This window comes from Elephantulus edwardii, unplaced genomic scaffold (assembly GCF_000299155.1).
Source record: "Elephantulus edwardii isolate Elephantulus edwardi_28Jun2011 unplaced genomic scaffold, EleEdw1.0 scaffold00005, whole genome shotgun sequence".
Classification (NCBI taxonomy): domain Eukaryota; kingdom Metazoa; phylum Chordata; class Mammalia; order Macroscelidea; family Macroscelididae; genus Elephantulus; species Elephantulus edwardii.
In genome coordinates, this window is record NW_006399755.1 from 2,306,677 (window position 1) to 2,322,877 (window position 16,201).

Here is a 16,201-nt window from a genome sequence, read left to right on the forward strand (position 1 = left end):
CTAGAGTCTGAATGCAGAGTTAGAATCCAGAGTTGTCTGATTTCAACCTTTTGCTTTTTAATTCATGAAGCTGCCTGCTGCCTATGAGATCTATGATACAATCAGTGAATTCTAGTTTCAGAATGTGGGCCCTAATGTAGTCACAGATTTATGGACATGGTTTGACCAGTGAAAAGACAGATAGGCAACCTGCCTGTACTCATATTGTCTGAAATGATGCTGTCATTTCTGAGAAGCCTGCCACACTGTTGGTTCATATTGAACCAGCTGCAATCAACTGACCTTTCTAGGACTTAGCCACAGGAACTGCTGGAGAGTTAAGTTTTAACCATTCTTCTTCGTCTTGACAAAGTCTCTGTCATGGAAGTGTGGTTTATGTCACATTTGGGTTGGCTGTTTGGTTCCTCGAGGGAGTGGGAGACCTAGAAGGAGCAGTTCCAATAATACCCAGAGGAACAGAACAGCTGCACAAACAATTTTATTGGGGCACCAAAAACCCAGGGGAGAAGCTGTATATACAACATGCCATTTGTAGCCAGCTAACACACAGTTCTTTGTTATCATTTCTGAAAACCGACATACAAAAAGTGAACAGCTTTGCTCTCAATTTTTTGCAACAAACTTCAAACGTTTCCAACCTAAACTAAAAGAATGTTTAACTGCAGCTTTGTGCTAGAGGCCTCATCTCCCTTGAGCCTCTGTTCCTCTCCCGGCTTCCTAATCCTCATTTCCGGGAGGTCATTTTAATTAGCAGGCTGTCATGGTGACTCAGCCTGCTGATTCTATAGAAAGGAAGGGAGCAGCAGACTCCCTTGGACCCATTCATCATGCAAAGGCACTTTACTCTTCAGGAAAAAAAAAGTAGCTTGTGCCACCTTGAAAGTTGCTGCTGTTGTTCCATTTCATCATTCCTACCTGCCTTACAATCCATCTGTCTTGTACATCCTTCTTACCTGATAGTCACCCTTCCCTCAAACGGACCATTTTTCTTCTTGCATTGTAGATTATCAATGCCTACATCTTAAATGGAAAAGTTTTTGCCCTTGGGCATACCAGAGAACTTAAATATGATGGACCTTTTGAAATAAGCAACAACCCTTTTAAAGTTTGGAGCTAAAGTTACAATTAAACCATAATAACTTAAAAGGCGATAACTAAATTATCCAAGTAATTAGTAAATGGTTATCAAAAAATGAAATTGTATGATGAGATTTGGAGCCAGGAAGCAGCAGATTATAGATCCAGTAACCATATATCTGAGACTCTCCTGATTTTAAAAATTCTGTCCCGTTGTTCCCAACAATGCATTTGTATTTGGGTTGTGCATATCATTTCTTTTCTTTTGTATCTAGAAATATGAGCACTTTAAAGGAGGCTGTTTTAAAAGGTAGCCATCTACAGTAACTATGCAACATAAAAGTGGAAAGAGATCTGTGAGTCTTACTCTTTCTGAGACGAACTCTGTGTTGTGGGAGATAGCATCTGTACTCTCCTGGTTTGGGTCTCCTATTTTGTTCCTGAGACTTGAGCTGAAGTTGCACGATTGATTTTCCATTGGCGAAAGGGAAAAATCAATGATGAAATTTCTCATTTCTTTTCCCTCTTCACTCGCCTATTTATCATCCCACAAATCCTTATCTGGGAAACTAGAAAAGGGTGATTAATTTCATGTCCTAGCAGAAAATACATGCTCCTGTGCCCACAAGACCTCCCCGGACTCCATCTCTTTAAAAAGAGTTTGAAAGGTCTTGGTGGTTCACTGAGCTCTTCTTGTCCCCTTTGTCACTGGGGCTGCTGCTGGTCGGGCCCCTCAGGAGTGAGTGCTTGTACGGAGGGGGTTTTTCTTTCCTGCAAAGGAGAAGATAAGCAGAGAGAGAGAAAAAAGAAGGGTAGCACATGTATACACTATGCCACAATCATTTTGTGTGCACATTTATCTCCCCAACTGGACTGTGACTTCCTCAGAGCAGTAGTCTTATCTTCCTTTTGATTTTGTTCCCAGAACCCAGCACTGGGCCTGAGTCAAAGCAGGAATCAAAAATGTCTACAAGATGAATAAATGGACATATTCTGTCATTCTAGTTGTAGAGAAAACTCCTTTTTCCTATAGCTCCAACTCTTGTCTTTCCATCCTGAGTCCAACTCATTCAACCAAGGTCACAGTGGAGAGAAGATGAACACAAAGCATAGGAATGCCTAGAACGTCATTCCTTTGATAACCATGATGAGTTCTAGAGTCCCCTTTAGTTTTCCAACCTAGCCAAATTATTAGCATTTGCTGGTGGGTCGATCTCCCTTACAAGCTTGGGGATTGTAGAGAACATAAATGTCTATAGTTCACCTTCATATCCCAAAATCCCAGTCCATGCAATTTCTTGGTGCAGTAATATGTACTTCTCTGTTCTGTTTTCATATTATATTTTGAGCTCATTGTGAACAAGGACAAGATAGTTTATTTATCTTTCTCTTTTCCATTGTTTGAGGCTCTGTGCCAAAGAAATATTCAAATATTTGTAATATTATTGACTGATAAATCAATGTGCCATACATTGGACTAAGATTTATTTGCAGTAGAAAGAGTGGGCTTTGGAGTCATAATTTAAGTAAATTCCCAGATCTGCTGCATACTACAGTTGTAACATTGGCAGAGTTACTTTCCTTCTTTGAGTGTCATTTGTAAATGAGGCTAAAGCTTCACTATCTTGTGAGGTTGAAGAACATGAGCAACCCCCACCTAATACCTTCCCTTCTCTCCTGTCTGCTGGGTACAGTCTGATGGCGCTGAAGGTTACAAAGGTGCTAGGCACAGTCAGATGGCTCTTAAGGTTACAAAGATGAATCAGACCTTGATACTAGCATCAGATTGCTTACAGTTTGGAAGTGATAACTCAACAAAAGAAACACACAGGTAATAAACAATGATAGAATATGGCACAAAGTAGCAACAGCTTTAAGTGTGAGAACTTCTTAGGTTGAGTTGTATTAGAGTTGAAGAACTGACTTCTGTGACCCATTATGAATTGACCTTTTGCTATTCATTCTCCTTTACTGTTAAGGACTTACGAGTAAGATAACGATGATGTGGCAAACAAAAGACATTTTACCCTAACATATCACCCCACAAGAAAGCCCTCCTGGCTGACTTAGCATTCTCATTGACTGTTCATGCTCACTTGAGCAGGCGTGAGCTTTGTCTAGATTTCAACACTCATGAACAGCCCAGAGCACACACCTGGAATGTCATTTACTGTCAATGAGATCTTGAACAAACCCCTTTCCTGTTGAGCCTTTGTTTCTTAATCTCTAAAATGTGGAGAAGGAAACATGTGTTTCACCCCTAAGCACAGAATTTTCTAGGTACTTTTTTTGCCCATCTGTTCTCATTATGAAACTGAATCTGAAGTACTTGCTTTTTCTCTGTAGTTCCTGTGCCAAACACATAAATACTTCAGTGAAATGGTTAAGAGAAATAAAGCCTAGAAAAGAACTTTGAGTCTTCTCGTTACCTTTGCTTTAAACATCTTGGTTTTGTTTGACTCAGAACATGTCATTTTAGGTCCTAATTCTTGCATTTGTCTATCTTATCCTCAACACACAATAACTTTCTCCATGTTCTATTTTATCCAGCTTTTTCTCCATGCTACTTAAAGCCCGGTTCAAACCTTACTTTCCCCCTTAAGTCTGAGATGCTTCCACCTACTACCAAACACCTATCAGATATATACAGGAAAATGGTTTCTCATTGGGTCAAAATTTCTTTTCTATTATTTGAAAAGGTTGAAGTTGATGCCTTATATAGGCTACATGAGTTCTATATTATATAATTAATTTACATTCTGGGTTTATTTAACATCTCCTCTGTGCGGCTGTGTTGTTGTGTGCCTCAGAGTAGGAACCAAATCACAGCTCATCCTCCAGTGGGTTTTGAGAGACTATAAATCCTATGGGAGGAGATTGATAACTTTTTCCTGTAGAGCAGCTGATGGATTAGAACCATGTGCCTTCAGGTTGGCAGCACAACTCCTTACCAATAGGCCACCAGAGCTTTCTCTGTGCTATCCCCCATGAAATGCACAAAAGACATAGAAGTATTGCACAGCTTCTCAAGGATCACCCTGGTTAATGGAGAAACCAGGCATGTAAAGAAATCATGACAATACATCCTAGAGCATGGCACATCAAAGGTATATATTAATTGCAGTTAGAAAATCAGCAAAGAGAAATAGATTTCTATTTTGGTTAGAGAAGGGGAATGGTAAACCAGAGCTTGTGATATTGCAAGAAGCAAAAAGGGAGCATTTTCCAGAAAGAATGAAAAGGATAAACAAAGACATGGAAGGATAAAAGGAGGGACCTTGTTCAAGTGGAGCATAAGGCAGGATATGGTAGGACTGGGTGAGGGTGGAGGTGGTCACACAAAGAAGGATGTATGGTGGTTGTTGTTGTTAGGTGCTAGAGTCAAGTATGGCTCTTAGAGACCCTATGAGAACAACATATCTGAACCATGTCCTATCTTGTGCCATCCTCATCATCTCTGATACACTTGAGTCCACGGGAACAGTCAGTATGTCAATACATCCCATCTAGAGTCTTCCTCTCTTTCATTAACCATTCACATTTCCAAGCATGATGTTCTTTCCAAGGAATTGCCTCTTTCAGTAACATGATCAAAGTAATGAGACAAAGTTTTGCCATCCTTGCTTCCAAGGAGGATTCTGGCTGCACATTTTCCAAGGCCTATGTGTTCTTTTCACAGTCCATGGAATGGTCACTACTCTTCTCTAACACCACAATTTAAAGGTATCAATTAATCTCTGTCATCCTTATTCATTGTTCAGCTTTCAGCTGCATAGCAAGTGACTGAAACAGACACACTTTAGTCTTCAAACCAAAATCACCATTCCTCAGTATTTTGGAGAGGTTCCTGATAGCAGATTTGCCCAGTGCAATAAGACTCCTGGTCACCTGATGGCTGGTACCTAGAGATTGTGGATCCAAGTAAAAAGAGGTTATTGCCTTTCTATCATGATGTTACTTATTGGCCCAGTGGTGAGGATTTTTGTCATCTTGATGTTGAGATGCAATCCATATTGAAGGCTGTAGTCTTTAATCTTCTGTAGCAAGTGTTTCAAGACCTCCTCAATTTCAGCAAGCAAGGTTTGTGTCATCTGCATAATGCAGTTTGTTGATGAATCTTCCTCTGATCCTGATCCCACGTTCTTTTTCATAGAGTCTAGCTTTTCAAATGATCACTCACTATACAGAATTAATAGCTATGGAGAAAGGATACAACCCATGATACGTACGTTTCCTCATTTTAAAACATGGAAGAGAGCTATATTTGTTCCCATTCCAAAGAAAGGTGACCCAACTGAGTGTGAAAACTACAGAACAGTGTCATTGATTTCACATTCAAGCAAGATTCTACTGAAGATTATCCGAAAACGATTAGAACAGCACATCAGCAGAGAATTGCTAAAAGTCCAGGCTGGGTTTAGAAGGGGTCGTGGTACTAGAGATATTGTTGCTGATGTTAGATGGATCTTAGCTGAAAGCAGAGAATACCAGAAGAATGTCGATCTGTGTTTCACTGATTATGCAAAGGCATTTGACTGTGTGGATCATAACAAATTGTGGCTGACTCTGAGAAGAATGGGAATCTCAAAACATTTAATTGTGCTAATGCGAAACCTATACTTGGACCAAGAAGCAGTAGTCAGAACAGAGCAGGGTAACACTGCATGGTTCAAAATTGGGAAGGGTGTATGCCAGGGATGCATCCTGTCTCCATACCTTTTCAACATGTATGCAGAGCAGATTATCCAAGAGGCTAGGCTCAATGAGGAGAATTGTGCCATCAGGATTGGTGGAAGATCTATTAACAATCTCCGTTATGCAGATGACACAACCCTGCTTGCTGAAACTGAGGAGGACCTCATGCACTTGCTGCGAAGGGTCAAGGACTGCAGGCTTCAGTATGGACTGAGGCTCAATGTCAAGAAGACAAAGATTCTCACCACTGGACCAATTGGCAGCGTCAGGATGGATGGCGAAGAGATTGAGATTGTTCACAGCTTCAGTTTGCTCAGCTCCACAGTCAACACTCTTGGCACCAGCAGTCAGGAAATCAAAAAGCGTATCGCGATGGGAAAGTCTGCTGTTAGGGATCTCTCTAAAGTATTCAAGAGCAACCGTGTCTCTCTGGAGACTAAGGTGCGCCTGATACAGGCCATGGTTTTTGCAATCGCTTGTTATGCATCAGAGAGTTGGACAATGACTATAGAGGACAGAAGGAGAGTTGATGCCTTTGAGCTGTGGTGCTGGAGAAGAGTATTGAATGTACCATGGACTGCCAGGAAAACAAACAGATTCATCTTGGAGAGGGTTAAACCAAGCTACTCCTTGGAGGCAAGGATTCTGGGGCTTCGTCTGACATACTTTGGACATGTTGCCAGGAGGGACGGGTCCTTGGAGAGGGACATCATGCTTGGGAGGGTGGAGGGACAGCGCAGGAGGGGAAGACCCTCTATGAGATGGATTGATTCAGTGACTGGGGTAATCGGGATGGGTGTGTCAGAGGCAGTGCAGTTGGCGCAGGACAGAGCAGGGTTTAGGGCTGTTGTGCATAGGGTCGCTATGAGTCGCAAACAACTCGACGGCACATAACAACAACAACAACAACAACAATTTGGAAACAGCTTCTTAGTCTAAGTAGAAGTTTTCTATGAGCACAGTTAAGTGTTCTGGAATTCCCATTCTTTCCCCTACTGAAGTCATAGTTTGTTATGATCCACACAGTCAAATGCCTTTGCATAGTCAAAAAAACACAAATGTACATTCTTCTAACATTCTTAATATTCACCCAGGATCTACCTGCCATCAGCAATGGTATCCCTTGTGCCATGTCCTCTTCTAAAACCTGCTTGAACCTCTGGCATTTCTCTGTGTATGTACTGTTTCAGCCATTTTTGGATGATTTCAGCAATATTTTGCTTACATGTGATATTAGTGTTGTTATTGCCTGTGACTCATAGTGACCCTATGTACAATAGCTTTGAACTCTATCCTGAGCCAGTCTCACCGACACCTACCTCCATTACCCCAGTTATTATGTCAATCTATCTCACCCGGGGTCTTTCTTTCCTGTGCTGTCTCTTCACCCTTCCAAGGATGATGTCCCTCTCCAAGGACTGGTCCATTATGGCCACATGCCTAAAGTGTATGAGACGATGAGATTAAATATCCTTGCCTGCAAGGAGAAACTTGGTTTCACCCTTTCCAATACAGACCTGTTTGTTCTCTTGGCAGTCCGTGGTGTGTTCAATACTTTTCACCAGCACCATAACTTAAAGATACCATTTCTTCTTTTATTATCCTTGGATTTGTCCAGCTCTCTGATGCATAGCAAATAATTGCAAAGATCATGGCCTGGACCTGGCAAACTTTAGTCCCTAGACTGACATCATTACTCTTTAGCACTTTGGAGGAGTCCTTGACAGCAGATTTTCACAGAGCAATTCATTTTTTAATTTCCTGTCTGCTGGTGCCAAGAGGAGAGCCTAGCAAGCTGAAATTGTTAACAACCTCTCTTCTCCATATATCATGGTGCTGCCAATTGGCCCAGTGGTGAGAATCTTTGTCTTCTTGATATTGAGCTTCAATCCACATTGAAGACTATAGTCTTTGACTTTCTGTAGCAAGCATTTAGGTCCTTCTCAGTCTCTGTAAGTAAGGCTTTGTCATCTGCATACTGAAGATTGTTGATGTCTTCCTCTATTCCAAATGCCATACTACTTCTCATAGAGCCCAGCCTCATGAATGATCTGTTCTGCATACAGATTGAAAAAGTAAGAAGACAGGATGCATCCCTGGAAACATAACTTTCTTGATTTTGAGCCATACAGTGTTTTCCTGTTCTGTTCTGAGCACTGCTTCCTGGTCTGATTATAGGTTTTGTGTAAGCACAATCAAGTGTTCTGGGACTCCCATTCTTCTCAAAGTCAGCCATAATTTGTTGTGATCCACACAGTGAAACGCCTTTGAATAGTCAATGAAACACAGATAGACATTCTTCTGGTTCTCTTGACATTTGGCCAAGATCCATCTGACATTGGCAATGTTTCTAGTGCCACAGCCTCTACTAACCCATTTTATGTTTCTGATGGTTTTCTGTTGATATACTGTTCCAGTCAGTTTTGGATAATCTTCAGCAAGATTTTGCTTGCATGTGATATTAGTGATATTGTTTGATAATTTTCACACTCTATCAGGTCACTTTTTTTTTTTTGAAGGAGAATAAATATGGTTCTCTTCCCCGTCATTTGGCCAGAGAGTTGTCCTCCAGATTTCTTGGCACAGCCTGCTACGCGCCTCCAGGGAAGCATCTCTTTGCTGACCTACGTCATTTGGTATGCCGTCAATTACTGGGAACTTGATTTTTTGCCAGTTCTTTCAGAGCAATCTGATCTTCCTCTTTCATCACCATTACATCTTGATCATATGCCGTTGTTGTTATACATTGTCGAGTTGTCTGTGATTCTTAGTGACCCTATGTACAACATAAGTAGATTCATTAAATTTTTGTGTGTTATAGAGGTGGCAAAGTTTAATGAGACAGCAAGTAATAAATGTTGGAGAGGATGTGGTGAGATAGGAACTTTTATACACTGTTGGTAGGATTGTTAAAATAGTATAACCACTCTGGAAGACAATTTGGCATTTCCTCAAAAAGTTGAACATAGAAATTCCACACGGCTCAGCTATTCCACTCTTTGGAATGTACACCAAGAAAATGAAAACTGAGGCACAAACAGGGACTTGTATACCAATGTTCATAGCAGCGTTATTTACCATCGCAAGAATATGAGAACATCCTAAATGTCCAACTACAATCAAGTTGATTGAGAAACTATGGTACATTCACAGGATAGAACACTGCACACAGCACACAGGAGTAATGAGTTTGTAAATCACTACGTATTTTAGGAGGGACTTGAGAGTATTATGCCAAGTGAACTAACTTAGTCCCATAAGGACAAATACTGTATAGGACCATTATTGTAGAATGTGTATGAGAATCCAAGGGGGAAGGGTAGGAGCAGAGATGTGAGAATGGGGGTATGTGTGTGTGTTTAATCATAGGGTTGCATAATTTGGTCCGGCAAAGGAAATGTGAAAGATCTGGTGTGAAAAACATTGTATACGAACTTTGGAAGTACAGCAGCATTAAAAAAAATTATTTGGATTAAAAATTTTCTGTGTTAGTCAATGGTTTCTGGTACACTGACTGTATACTCCTCCCATCTTCTTTTAATGCTTCCTAAATCATTCAATATTCTGTCCATAATATCCTTAAGCATTGTACCTTGAGGCTTGAATTCGTTCTATAATTCTTTCAGCTTAAGAAACACCGAGCAAGTTCAACCCTTTTGATTTCCTAACTCCAGCTTTTTGCACAGTGCATTATAATACTTTGGTTTGTCTTCCAGAGCTTCCCTTTGAAATCTTCTGTTAAGCTCTTTAACTTCCTGCTTTCTTCCCTTCCTTTTGGCTTCTTGGTGCTCCAAGAAGTACAATATTATAGTCTCTTTTGACATCCATCTCGATCTTTTCTTCCTCCTCCGTCTTTGTAATGGTCTTTTGCATTCTTTGTGGATGATTTTCTTGATATCCTCTCACAGCTCATCTGATCTTTATTCATTAGTGTTCCTGTGAAGATTTTTAAATTCAGGTAGGATATACTCAAGTCTGGAGAAGAATATTGAGGGTACCATCGACTGCTAGGAAAACAAACAGATTCATCCTGGAAAGGGTCAAACCGGGCTGCTCCTTGGAGACAAGGATTCTAAGGCTCCATCTAACATACTCTGGACATGTTGTAAGGAGGGACAGGCCCTTGGAGAGGGACATCATGCTTGGTAGGGTGGAGGGACAGCACAGAAGGGGAAGGCCCCCTATGAGGTGGATTGATTCAGTGACTGGGGTAATCGGGATGGGTGTCGGAGACGGTGAGATTGGCACAGGACAGAGCAGAGTTTAGGGATGCTGTACATAGGGTCGCTATGAGTCACAAGCGACTCGATGGCACATAACAACAACAACAACAACAACAATACTGAAGGTCAAATTTTTGTTCCTATGGATTTGATTTAACCTTCTTTAGCTTTACTTTGAACTTGCATATAAGTGGTTGATCATTGTATTGGATCACCTTTCTTGGGAATGGAAACAAATATGGATTTCTTCCAATGAGTCAGACAAGCAGCTGCCCTCTAAATTGCCTAGTATAGACTAGTAAGTGCATCCAAGGCTGCATCTGTTAGCTGAAACATGTCAATTACAACATGTATCCCATCAATTACTGTGGCCTTATTTTTTCCAATGTCTTCAGTGCAGCTTGAAATTCCTCTTTACTTTCAGCTATTGCTCACATGGCATTTCTTGAACTTTATCAGTGTCAATCAATCCTTTTTGATACAGTGATTCTCAGTATTCTTCCCATCTTATTTTGATGCTGTCTGGAGCAATCAATATTTGGCCCATAGTGTCTGTCAGTAATGACACTTGTGGCACGGATTTGTTTTCCAGTTATTTTCACTTTAGAAATGCTGAGTCAATTCTTCCCTTTTAATTCTCCAACTCCAACTCTCTGAACATTCCATAATAATAGTCTGCTTTGCTTTCTTGAGGTGCCCTTTGAAATCTTCTGTTCATCTCTTTTGCATGGGCATCTCTTCCCTTTGTTTTTACTTCTCATCCCTCTAGTGCAATGCATGATAGGAGATGATAAACTAAATTTAAAAACATATAAGCTATATTCTTGAATAATAAGCACAGAAGTTGCAGAATTACCCTGAAGGCAATGGGGAGCCATGGAAAGTTTTTGAGGTAAGGAATAATCTGATACATAATTGAGCACTTATCATATAGTGTACTGCATTTTATATTATCTATGCATGTGTACATACTATTTCCCTCCATTAGTTGGGCCTTTGATGAACAAGACCTCTCTGTCCCTCTAGCCCTTGGCATAGAGCCTGGCACATTGTGGGCTCCAGTACACATGTTTTAAATAGCTGATGATCCCGATCGTGACCTCACCATTGAGCCAGCTCTCGAAGCCTTCCCAGCCCCTTGCCCTCTCACCCTCTGACTTTGAGTCTGCCTCACACCAGAGGTCAGTACTCTGTATACACTCATGCTCTATTTCCTCATAGAAGCTCACCTGGCCTGCTAATTGTTTCTGTCTCATTTTCATCCCTTTTGATTGGATTTTTCTTTTTGGCTTTTGGCCCTTGAAACTGTGTCATTGTGGTCCAAATAAAGTTGGGTCTGTCAGAGGTTTGACCACCAAGGCCTTATCTTCTAGCCTGAGCTCTCTTGTCTACATTGTTGTCCTTATGCAGGGACCCTCCCTAAAGGGCAGCCCAGTACCCAGGAATGCTGACAGGCTTCTGCCAGCATGCGGTGGAAACTGACATATTGTAATTATCCAGAGAGATGGGAGAAAACAAAGATTAATTTTGAGTCAAAACATGTAATTTTCTTTTAAAGCCAGAAATGCTCTTTCACTTGTGCATTTTTGATGGTTGGGTGGAAAATAATACCACCCAAAAGAGGAATATTTAAATTCTCAAATCAGAGCCTTTTACCATCTGGGGGAACTCTTTTCAAAGGCTTGCTGCCCATTTTAGTGCTAAGCAGTGCTCAGAGTTTGAGACAGAGGGTGCAAACAGAGAGAAATTAAGACTAATTTAATGATTAGTACAAGAGTCCCTGGGTGGTGCAAGCAATTAAGCACTTGACTCCTAACTGAAAGTTTGACAGTTCAAATCTACTCAAGATGTACCTTGAAAGTACCAGAGATCTCCTTCCCAAGGTCACAGCCTTGGCTACTCTCTGAGGCAGGTCTACTCTGCATGCATGGGATCACCATGAGTTGGAGTTGTTGCTGTTGTTGATTGCCTCTGAGTTGAGCATGACTCATAGTGACCCTATGAACAAAAGGGCTGAAGCCCTTCTACACCGATCTACATTTATCAAAATTCATAGAGTTTCCGTGGGCATGTTGTTTAGGAAGTGGATGCCACTCCTAGAGGCCATGAAAACTGGTTGTTGTTTTGTTTTGCATCATCAAGGTTGTGAGCTTATGGAGAATTAGTTCTTCAGATCTTTTTTTTGGGGGGACAGAATTCTGAAGGCCAGGACAAAGAAGTTTCAAGAACAATTGGAACCAGGGCACTGAGAAAGCCCCTTACTATTTAGGCTCAGGTTCACATCATCTCCTCTACATTTCAAAGAAATGTCCAATGACTGATGCGGTGAAACCCAGGCTGGTTGTCAAGGGACCTAGACTGTGACCACCTGTCACTGACCTGCATTTTTTTCTTGGGGGATCTCAGTTTCCTGACATAACCCAGTATGTGGAGGGGGATTAAATAATTGTTAAAGTCTCCCTGAGTGTCAGCATCTTTTCATTGGTCTGACAGCATAACATGAGAGAAAAAAAGTCATTAAGGATCAAGATAATTTTATTCATACTGACAGAGGACCTTAAAGAGACAATCCTCCAAATTAACTTGTAAATGAGATTCAGGAATTCTTTTGAGTTTTATAAAGCTTTACAATTTTAAGAACTTTAACCAATCCAGAGTGACTTCTAAGAACCAACTGAACTCTTTTCACTAGAGATGAGCTTCTCAAATGCAGAGGTCATGCTTTAATCATCTCCTCACTTCTGCAGCCCCTCCCGAGGGACCTGGCAGAGAGAGTTATTTTTCCTAAGTGAATGAGTGACTGAATGAATGCATACATGCACGCATGCTCAGCAAGGCAGAGGCAATGCAGAGGCATGGAGAAGAAATAGGTGCGATCTTTCAGAAGAAGTTCTAATCCATAATTATGGATTAAGTACGGGCAGTGCAAAGGCTTTAGCTGATCTGTAAAAAATCTGAGATAAGGAATGAGTTAGTGCTATACTAGAAAGCAGATTCTGTGGATGTAGGCTTAGAAACAATGTGATTGACTCACAGTAACATGGAATGCGGGCTCTGAGAGCCCAACAAGAAAAGTTATGAACTTGTCCCAAACCAGAATGGGCTGGTTGAAATTTAGGACTGCAACCCACAAGCTAGCAGAGAGAGAAACATTTATCCAGCACCTTCTGGTTGCCAGTAACTGTACGAAGTTTTTATCCAATTGTCAAAAACTCTCTTTGAGTTTATTATTATTGTCTAATTGTGTAGGTTGAGTATGGTCTCAAGAGGCTAAGAAATTTGCATATGATCCCACAGCTAACATGAACCTGAGTCAGAATTTGAACCCATACTTATAGTGAGAAAGGCTTCTCGCTTGAAGTGGAACTTAGCTAGACTTCAGTAAATGAAGTTTTGGAGTCAAATCATGGCACTGTCAAAAATTCACTGACTTTCTCTGAACCTTTCTGAGTCTTCATTTTCTCATTATATAACACTTACCCAAAAGTTACTATTGTGAGAAATTTAAAGGATGGATCAGAAGTTCTCATTCAATGAATAATAAAAATAATAATATTATGGGTGCTAAGAATATTATGGGTAGGGAGCAAATAATAGCATTTCAATGCTTTAAAGCAGCAAAGCACATTAACAGGTCACAGGGAAGACCCATAGGCAGACTGGACTGAGGGAGGTAGGGAATTGGTTATCAGTGTGTCCTTCAGGGAGGCTGAACCACAAGAGGGGCGGGAGATGAGGCCAAGCACTAGGGCAGGGCTGGCCTTTTCAGAGTCCCCTGAATGCCTCTGCCCAAATGCTCGGTGGGCTCTCTGTTGTTAGACAGGAATGCCCACTGCTTTGGGTTCTGACTTACAGGAGGGATATTCACCTCATAACAATCTATCCTCATTGGCCTACCAAGAAGTTGGCCTGACTAGAAGGGGAATCAGGCCCTAGAAACAGAACTTCTTAAGGATATTTCCTCTTAGTCCAGAACCTTCATATCTTTTGCTGAGGTGGACATATGCATACCTGGCACTGTGATAGATGCTTTAGCAAGCATCTCACAGAAATTCTCAAGTGAGTGTCACTGTCTCCACTTTACAGATGAAGAAACTAAAAGCTCAGAGAAATGACAAGCCTATTCAAGATACAAATTGTAGAAGATAAACTACTAGGTGAAGATGTATATAAAAATATCAATTCTATCTCAGAACAGTGACAGAACTCAGCTTCTCAGCAATCCTCCACACGTGTAAATTCTCATGTGAGGCCCAGAACTGTGACCAGTTCTCACTGTTTGATCACACGGGATACTCTACGCTTAAAACATGTTGTTGAGCTCTTCTAATCCACAGTGTAAGGCAGGGTCAGGACTATCTTTTTCATGATAACATAAAGGAAGCTGCGGGCCAGAGAGAGGAATATGCCCTGTGCACAGAACAGTTAAGCAGGACTCAAGTCCAGCTTGCCCTCCTCTGCTACTCACCTCAGCCTTGGCATGGGGAGTGCCACTTTCTCAACCAAGGGATTCAGCCGATAATAATCCAAAAATGTTCTCGCCACGTTACGTCCCAGCTTCATATCTGCAGGCATGTGCATTAAGGATTAACTTTGACAAGAGACTGACACAGAATGAAAAGAGGACTAGTAATAAAACTAATAATAATAGCAATGAAAATAGTAACACCATTCAGGGTTTTAACTTTTTAAATAAATTGACAGTATTTTTTTATTTTCAGAAAACATCAAATGGCAAGTACTATGATTCTTCTTGTTTTACTGGTAAGGTGAGTGAGTTACAGAGAAGTTACTTGTCCCTAGGTTACAAGATCTGAAAGAGGAGAAGTTTGAGTGTGAGTTTGGATAGTTTTATCCCAAAACCCCAAAAAATTAGTGGACTTCACTCGCCTGATTTCAGGTGAATAGGGGGATGAGCAATCTCCTCCCATGTGATTAACTGCCTTTGAAAACCCACTGGAGGGTCAGCTTTGGGTTGGTTCTCACTCTATGGTACTCAGCAACAACAAGATGACCTAGTGGTAAAAAAGTGTGCTTCAATACCAAAGGCACATGGTTCAAATCCACGAGTTGCTCTTTGTGAGAATGATGGGCAATCTCCTCCCATGTCATGAAAATCTGCTGGAGGGTCAGCTATGGATCCATTCCAGTTCAAAGGCACGTAACAACAAGGTTAAAGTCAGATAACCAATACCTGTGTGGTGTTGTTGCTAGGTGCTGTCAACAATGACTCACAGCAACCTTCTGAAGAACAGATCTGAACCTTGCCCTACCCGGTGCCATCCTCATGGGATCTGACATGTTTGAGCCCATTGTTACAGTCACTGTGTCAATTCATCTTGTTAAATGCCTTCTTCTCTTTGACCCTCCACTTTTTCCAGCATGATGTCTTTGTTATTCTTGTTAGGTGCTGTTAAGTTGAATATGAATGATAGTGACATTATTTATGAACAAAAGATCTGAAACCTGTCTTGTCCTGTAGCATCCTCATACTTTCTGAAACACTCAAGCGCATTGCAGCAGCCACTGTGTCAATACAACCGGTTGAGAGTCTTCCTCTCCTTTGCCTTCCCTTTCCAAGCATGATGTCCTTCCCCAAAGAACAGCCTCTCCTAGCTACAAGCCCAAGGTATGAAAGATGAAGCTTTGCTATCCTTGACTCCAAGGCACACTCTGGCTGCATCTTCTCCAAGATATATCTGTTTGTTCTTTAGACAGTCCATGGAATATTCTGTACTCTTCAACATCACAGTTCAAAGGCATCAATTATTCTTCTATCATTGTCCAGCTCTCAGCTACATAGCAGTGATTTAAAAGATCATAGTCTTAATCAGGCACACCTTAGTCCTCAAACTACCATCATTGCTCCTCAGTAATTAGATCCCCTGACCTTCCCAATGTGATATGTCAACTGATCTCCTAACTTCTGGAATCGATTGTATTAATTGTGGATCCAAGTAAAATGAAGTCATTGACATTTTCAATCTTTTCTCCACCTTTATGATGTCTTTAGGATTTTTTTTTTTTACATAGGACCTTCCAAAGTTCAGCTATCTACTTTAGAAGCTTCAGGAACAATAGAAAAAGAAAAAAGTCTGTCCTTAAATAGTGTCCCTATTCAACAGTGATATTTTTCTAATAATGAGCTCTTAGGGCTGTGGAGTAGTTGCTACAGTTCTTATTTTTATTTTACCCTGGGCTTGGAG

General features: G+C 41.0%; 1 protein-coding gene across 1 annotated transcript in view; it reads right to left on the bottom strand.

The window, feature by feature from the left end:
* Positions 1-1,727: 1,727 nt before the first annotated feature.
* The window catches only part of AGBL4 (ATP/GTP binding protein-like 4), a 1,996,071-nt gene continuing 1,981,597 nt past the window's right edge, over positions 1,728-16,201 (bottom strand). The window contains exons 12-13 of the mRNA XM_006879803.1: positions 14,464-14,560; positions 1,728-1,848 (exon numbers count right to left, since the gene is read on the bottom strand). Of these exons, the coding sequence (XP_006879865.1) occupies positions 1,728-1,848; positions 14,464-14,560 (218 nt within the window). The remainder of the gene's footprint in view (positions 1,849-14,463; positions 14,561-16,201) is intronic.